General features: G+C 43.3%; 1 protein-coding gene across 1 annotated transcript; it reads left to right on the top strand.

Moving 5' to 3' along the window:
* Positions 1 to 3383: 3383 nt before the first annotated feature.
* Positions 3384 to 7596, top strand: acta1b (actin alpha 1, skeletal muscle b). The gene is made up of 7 exons (XM_049593536.1): positions 3384 to 3542; positions 4442 to 4578; positions 5202 to 5526; positions 5902 to 6063; positions 6467 to 6658; positions 6767 to 6948; positions 7099 to 7596. Exons 2-7 carry the CDS (start codon positions 4450 to 4452, stop codon positions 7240 to 7242), a joined length of 1134 nt encoding a protein of 377 aa, XP_049449493.1. The 5' UTR covers positions 3384 to 3542; positions 4442 to 4449; the 3' UTR covers positions 7243 to 7596.
* Positions 7597 to 7755: the final 159 nt, after the last annotated feature.

The following is a 7755-nucleotide window of genomic DNA, read 5'->3' as shown; positions in this document are numbered from 1 at the left end:
AGTCGTTGTTGTTTTATCTTTATGTAATTATTCGCCCTATTCTTGAAGAGCACCTGTTTTGATTTTTTTACAATTAACTACATAGGGGCTTAACCCAGTGCAACACTTCGTATTTTTTCCTCAATATTAATTTATTGATTGATTAGGGACCATGTTTAAAAGCAAAGTTATATTGAAAAATACAGTTTCAAGCACTCACACAACTTGTGCCGTATAATCCAAGTCTTATTATGCAGTCGTATGCTCAATGCTTCCTGAAAACATTCATTTTCACAAAAAAATTTAGTGCTGGAGTCTGGTTTCACTTTTAGTTAAATTTTAAATTGTAATTTTTAAGATAAAATGCATGTTTTTGGGAATTAATGAGCATATTACTGGATAAAGACGACAGCTGAGACTTGGATTATACTGCACAAGTTGTGTGAGAGTTTTTAAATGACTGCTTTTCTGTAGTTTTGCCATTGTTAAACGTGGTTCCCAATCAATCCATGGATCACTATGACCCCTGTTTTCCATGGAGGCAGGCCAGAAAATCAAAATTTTCATTTCAAATTTAGGCTAACACAGCATGACTAACTGATATACAAATGGTCATTCTGTGGGTGAAGTATTCCTTTAAGAATATATCCACATTTTTACATGCTGGTCTTAAAACAAAAACTGTTTGAATGTGGATAAGAATATTGTTTTAAGACAACACTGGAAAAAGAAACTATCCTTAAAATACCTTTACCTGTCCTTTAACAATATCCTCAGTATCCTTTCTTCACTGTAACACCTGAGATAGAAAACTTATCTCCAACAAGCCTCCTGCCTGTTCTCTACATGCACCACGGTAGCCTCGGTCAGTGAGCACACTGCCACACTTAAAAAGGTAGGACATTTGTGTACAGCATGTGTATTGGTTCCAGCGATTGAATGCCGAGGCTTGTGCTATTCTTACACTTTCTCTGTCACTCTGACCCTCTGTGCTCTCATGAGAGAGACACAGAGTGTTGACTGGAATAAAAATCGAACTGAGTAGGTAGCAAAGGTAGATGACTGAGCATGCTCTAAAAAAACACATCCATTTGTCTCCACCTGTCCACTTCTCCGCCTTTTATTTTACTAAAATAACCACTGTGCGACTTAAAAATATATATATAAAAAATACTTTACTTCTAAAAAAAAAATAAAATAAATAACTTTAAAAAAAAATCTCCCCTTCAGTCCAAAGTCTCTCCTTCAGCTGGCTGGGTGTCATTTCTTCTGACAAACTGAACTCATTTTTCCTGCCACCTGCTGCACATGCCCTTTCACCTCCCTCTCTCTCCTCCCCTTACCCTAGTAGACTTTCCAGGAGCCTCCCTGGACTCTCCTCCTCCTCGGCCCCTCTGACCTCCCCTCCCCTCCTCCCTCCCCTCTGCCGCTTGCTCCCTGACAACTGTCAGCCCCTTTACATTTTAGGCGTTACGCAGGCCCTCGTATCCAAAACGGCTCACAACAAGTACATAAAAGTAGCTCTACCTTGCTCTCTGCAGCCCCTCCACTCCCGGACCCCCTCCCACAACACACATGCACACCTTCAGGCACAAAAACAACATTCTCTGAAAACTTGCAGGGCCAATTAAGGCAACTTACTGCCCAACTAATAATGCCTGATTAAAAGCATAGACAGCATAAAGATTCAACTTTCTTTGCTTATCTTTAACTTTTCTTTTCCTCTTGTCCCTGTGCACAAATTTTTGTTTACACTCTATGTCGTATCCGACCACATGCAGTCCATACTCTAGCTTGCTGTTGCTGCTATAATGAGAATCAGGTCATAAAAGGTTGCATGTTAACATGTCTCTGCTCCCACATAAATCCAGATTAAGATTATGATATGAGAGCTCAATGATTAGCTGTGTGTACCTACAATTTACCCATTATTTCTTTAAGTGCCTCCCACCTTGCAGAAATGCAAAAATCTACATTTTCCAACATCTCTTGATATGTATATGAAGTTTCACAGATGCTAATTCACTTTGATTTTATCTCACTTAATATTTGGTGTCAATACATGGCAACATGGCAAGAAATCCCCACTTGTTTTAATGTGTCAGAGTCTCTAATTCTCATGGCAGAATGGGTCTCTCTCCTCTCTGCTCCCCTAAATGACCAAATTAACTCTCATCTCTGTCTTTTTCTTTACACCGCTCTGTTCCTCTGTCATTCCTCGCTTCCTTTAAGTTTATTATAAGCTCCTTCGCACCTCCTCTACACTCCTTCTGGTGTCTCATGCCACAACACACACACACACACAAACATATATGTGCATGCATGTACACACACTCCATTTCTCACTCCCACATGCACACTTGCACACGTGCACTACCTCCCCTCCTCCGTTAGAGTTATAATTAATCCAACTGCTCCAGTGACAGAGCAGAGTAGGCCCTACAGATAGAGTTTCAGCTGTTGGCTGTTTCAGGGGTTCTCTCCTTATTTATTCAATAAGACTGAGGCAGACATGTGTGAATGTCAGGCCATGTGGTCTGCAGAATGACACATTATGAATTTCACTAATTGTTAAAGATTTCTAATGGGGGTGCACTTGTAGCATAATTAAGAAAAGTGACTCCAGTTTGCAGTCTCTTGATGTGAGGAACAGATTTTCTGTGCACACTCAGCAATAATCGTAGTGATTTTTTCATAACGTAAATTCCTACAAGGCTGAAGCATGAGACAAATACATGTACATGTATATAGATGGAAAAGGGCCCTAAGTTTTCGAGTCATGGCTCCACATTGGGCTCATGCAGGATTGATCAGGCTGCATCATTTACTATAATCAATAATAAACAGGCTACTGAAAATGTTATTAAATGTCATGACTGGTATGATGAAGTAGGGCATAACTGTTCACACCAACTGTTCCTCCTCAGCTTTTATCAGATTATTTTGTGCTATCTTATATTGATCACCAGGGTGTGTATTGGAGTCTTAATTGGCACTTTGAGGCTGCAGAACAGTTTCTGGTTGACCTGTCAGTCAGTCGTTAGGGCCCTGGCTCTCACTGTGGGCTAAATCTGTTCAGATGAGGGCAGCATTTTCCCGTTTTAAGGCTGGATGAGGCCTACTAGCAGCAAATCTATAACCCTGGTTGGTAGCAACTGGCGTCTCCCCTAGAAAACCCCCACTGAACTGCAAGCTCCTTATACGGCCCTCGAGGTGGGACCGCGAGGCTCGATGGGAGGTCAAAGCGACAGTTCCATATATGGCGCGCGCTCTCTCCACGTCGGGGGCGCGCAGCGTCAGTCCGGACCCTCTCCTCAAACCCAATGGATGGGCCCCCCACCTTCCCCTGCGCGGGGCGCGCCTCCTTGCACCCCCCACCCACTCCGCACCCTCGGCCTGTCAGCATCCTAATATGGCAGAGGGCCGGGATGGGGGCCAGTTGTAAGGTTTGTGAATGGTGGAGGTTGGGTATATAAGGTGGACAGGCAGCAGTGAGGATTGTAGCTGGTTCAGCAACAGCACTGGTTGGGTCTTTCTCTCCGAGCCGCAGACACTCACCTAAGGTAAGACCCTGCTAGGACTCCTGAAGCCTCACACCCAGGTTGGGACACCAGACTAGGCCTTACCCAGAGCAACACTGGAGCATCTACTGGAGCAGAAGTTAGACAGGACTCCCAGGGACAGGACGCCTAGGAGCAGATACTGCTGGAGGCAACATGTGCATCTCCACTGGAGGATAGGCTAGGCTGTAGGAGAGGCCTGAAGCTGAAGGAGAGGAGAAAGATTTGTAAATAGTTGTTAACAAGAAGCTGAGAGAAATCAGTGCTGGACAGGAGAAGCTCTTATCCGAAATTTAATGTTTGGAGATTATGGATAGATAAATTGACAAAGTGTTTGAGTTCAGCATCTGCATAAGTGTAACACTTTTTTCCCGAAAAGGTGCCGATGCAGCAAACCTTCAGCTCAGTTAAATAGAATATTTTTTACCTGAGACAGGTGATAATGACACAGAGAGAATGGGAGAGATTTACCTGAATTTTAGCACAAGTTGGGTTTTTTATTTTGCGTCAGGCAAATTTAGAATAATATCGATATAGAGAACAGATCATCAGCCGAGATTCATCTAATTCAGATACAAATCTGAAGGAAAAAATAGCGTAGATCCAGATTGTTCACTTTAATGTAATTTTAAACGCCATGCGTAATGGCCCGCTGTCAGTGCGCCATGGATGCGTTTAGCTCAAAGCATGGGCCTGACCATATCAATGCTCCAGTAAATGTTACAGTTATTTTTCTAGTATATTATTTTTACTTTTTACAATTAAGACACCTGGTGTGAGCTTGCAGGAAAGAAAACCAAAGTTTTAGCTTAATTGAGATTCATTTTCTCCACAAAATTTGTATCGCCATGTGGATTTGATTTAGTGGGCTGAGCTCTTTCTCTCCTCCTCCTCTCTTACAGAAGCCAACATGTGTGACGACGACGAGACTACCGCCCTTGTGTGCGACAACGGCTCCGGCCTTGTGAAGGCTGGCTTCGCCGGAGACGATGCCCCCAGGGCCGTGTTCCCCTCCATCGTTGGCCGCCCCCGTCACCAGGTAAACAGCGGAGGAAATCTCCATACAATAATAGGACAGACTACTGATGGCAGGTCATGAAAACAATAATAATAGTAATAATAATAAAAATAATAATAATAATGATAATAGTACAATTATTGTAATAAAAACATCTCAGACAAATCATCCAATATAGACAAATACAATTCGGCTTAGGCTATACTAATTTTATTAAAATAATAAATTCAGGCAGTTGAACACTCTTTGGCAGGAGACTCCTACTGGAGTGAAAAAACATATTGAGCTGATTTTTTTTTTATATTCTAGTGTTGTAATTTGGTGGTTTTGTGCAGTTAGAAACTGTTAGTTGATAACAGCGTGGCACTGAGTACCATGAGCCATGTAAATTTGACTCCTCTTACCACCAGCAATGTGGCCTTTGACTCTTTCAGACTAAATTCGTCACAGATGAACTGACAGACACACAATTGATCTCTGTCTGTCTCTGTGACCCACGCTGTTATTTGGCACATCCACGAAATGACCAACGTTCCTTTTGCATCACACAGTAAAGACTTTAATCTGGCCAGAAGAAGGTCATACCTCTGTTTGGAGTATTTGACGTAACCTTTCCATTACCTTGCCCTCTCCTCCCCCTTCAGGGTGTCATGGTCGGTATGGGTCAGAAGGACTCCTACGTCGGCGACGAGGCCCAGAGCAAGAGAGGTATCCTGACTCTGAAGTACCCCATCGAGCACGGCATCATCACCAACTGGGACGACATGGAGAAGATCTGGCATCACACCTTCTACAATGAGCTGAGAGTTGCCCCCGAGGAGCACCCCACCCTGCTCACTGAGGCTCCCCTGAACCCCAAGGCCAACAGAGAGAAGATGACCCAGATCATGTTTGAGACCTTCAACGTCCCCGCCATGTATGTGGCCATCCAGGCTGTGCTGTCCCTGTACGCTTCCGGCCGTACCACTGGTAAGACTGACAGCAACAGCTCCCTAAACATACACCATACAAAGAGACAAAGACATTCTACTGTAGTATTTAATGTAATTGGCAAATATAAATGGTAGAATTATGCAACAATAATAAGCAACACATAATATTAACTGAGCTATTAAACGCCAATTCACCTTTGCGCCCATTTTACGCACGACTTTTACGCACAGTCTGCCAGCATTTCTGGGATTGTTTATGCTCTTTCATGGCACCTATGACATACACATTCTGTGTATTTGTAAATCCACCTTCATTCACCCACTTTAGCCACAGATTTACGCACAAAACTGAAATGTCTGAGTACTTTTTGTCCCCTGGACTTAACTAAACTCTCGCCTTGCCTCACTTTAGGTATTGTGCTGGATGCTGGTGATGGTGTGACCCACAACGTCCCAGTCTATGAGGGTTACGCCCTGCCCCACGCTATCATGCGTCTGGACCTGGCTGGTCGTGATCTGACCGACTACCTGATGAAGATCCTGACTGAGCGTGGCTACTCTTTCGTGACCACTGGTGAGGAACTCAGCCTACTCCAACAATAAAGCACCTGAGAGGAAGAAGCACCTAGACCAGCTTTAGGACAGACATAAAGACAACATTGATTCTAAAATATTATGCTAAGTTTATATTTTTATTTTAGAGGCAGATTTGGAATAGTTTGGTAAACATAAGAAAACAGCAACCTGACCTACAAAAACAAAGAATACTATTTTAAATTATTAATATGTATATACATGCACAGTGAAATTTGGATGTAGCGGTGTGTTCAAGAAAAACAAACATTAATCTTTCAGCTTCAGACATTTCTGTAACTTTCGTAGCTCAGCTCATTTATTAGTCTGCCATTACGCACACGGTGTCTGTGATCTCCGCTGTTTGACACTGAGCAAAATCTCATCAACTTGTCTCCCTACAGCTGAGCGTGAGATCGTGCGCGACATCAAGGAGAAGCTGTGCTATGTGGCTCTGGACTTCGAGAACGAGATGGCCACCGCTGCCTCCTCCTCCTCCCTGGAGAAGAGCTACGAGCTTCCCGACGGTCAGGTCATCACCATCGGTAACGAGAGGTTCCGTTGCCCCGAGACCCTCTTCCAGCCTTCCTTCATTGGTACGTCAGATTATCCTTCACTTTCTCTCATTGCGAGCAGCACAGGATATATTGTGCAAAACTAGATACCACCCCTCCTCTTAACACTTGTACCTCTCACCTGACCAGGTATGGAGTCTGCTGGTATTCATGAGACTGCCTACAACAGCATCATGAAGTGCGACATTGACATCCGTAAGGATCTGTACGCCAACAATGTGCTCTCCGGTGGTACCACCATGTACCCTGGTATTGCTGACCGTATGCAGAAGGAAATCACTGCTCTGGCCCCCAGCACCATGAAGATCAAGGTACATATACTGACAACAAAAAACTTTAGAATTTATCTGCAGATTAAAACATAAATACGCATAAATTGATAATAACGCACAGGAATTGAACAAATGATATGAAGCAGTGGCACTTTACTAATGCTTTGTCTCTCCCTCCCTCTCCTCCAGATCATTGCCCCTCCCGAGAGGAAGTACTCCGTCTGGATCGGTGGCTCTATCTTGGCTTCCCTGTCCACCTTCCAGCAGATGTGGATCTCCAAGCAGGAGTACGACGAGGCCGGCCCCAGCATTGTCCACAGGAAGTGCTTCTAAATCCTCCATCTTCATCTCCAGCTTCTCCATCGTTTACACCACCAGCCACCTGGAGAACAAGGGAGAAGGAGGAACAATCTCTGCGGCACAGCAACACTCTGCTGTCAATGGACTGTCTGTCTGCGCTATTGACATTCATATGCATGTTTTATCCCTTTAAAATGTGCATATTTTGTTGCTGTTTGTTGTCTGTGTTGCACGGAGAAAGGCTGTGAAAATCCATCACTGAACCATGCATCCATCCAAAAAAACTTTAATAAAAAAAGATAAGAACAACATGTTGCCCAACACATGTGAATGTAAGTGTATATACATATTGATAATTTATTAAAGTCCATTATTTGGTATTTTTGACCCTGGCCTTGTTTTTCTATCAGAGGGAAGGTACTGGGAGATGAAGAAAAACAAAAGCTTTGGTGAAATCAAAGTAGTAATATTGTAATATGGACAAAAGTACCACTCAAAAATTATTTTGCCTTCAAAACCATGAAAATCCTCTTCAAATTCAATGGG

Source organism: Epinephelus fuscoguttatus, linkage group LG2, assembly GCF_011397635.1.
Source record: "Epinephelus fuscoguttatus linkage group LG2, E.fuscoguttatus.final_Chr_v1".
In the NCBI taxonomy this organism is placed as follows: domain Eukaryota; kingdom Metazoa; phylum Chordata; class Actinopteri; order Perciformes; family Serranidae; genus Epinephelus; species Epinephelus fuscoguttatus.
Note: the sequence above shows the minus strand (reverse complement) of the source record. Positions and strands in the feature narration are given on the sequence as shown.

Coding starts and splice junctions, on each gene's coding strand:
- acta1b (XM_049593536.1), top strand. CDS start 4,450: ATGTGTGACGACGACGAGACTACCGCCCTTGTGTGCGACAACGGCTCC. Junction 4,579..5,201: donor TTGGCCGCCCCCGTCACCAG/GTAAACAGCGGA, acceptor CTCCCCCTTCAG/GGTGTCATGGTCGGTATGGG. Junction 6,949..7,098: donor CCAGCACCATGAAGATCAAG/GTACATATACTG, acceptor CCTCTCCTCCAG/ATCATTGCCCCTCCCGAGAG.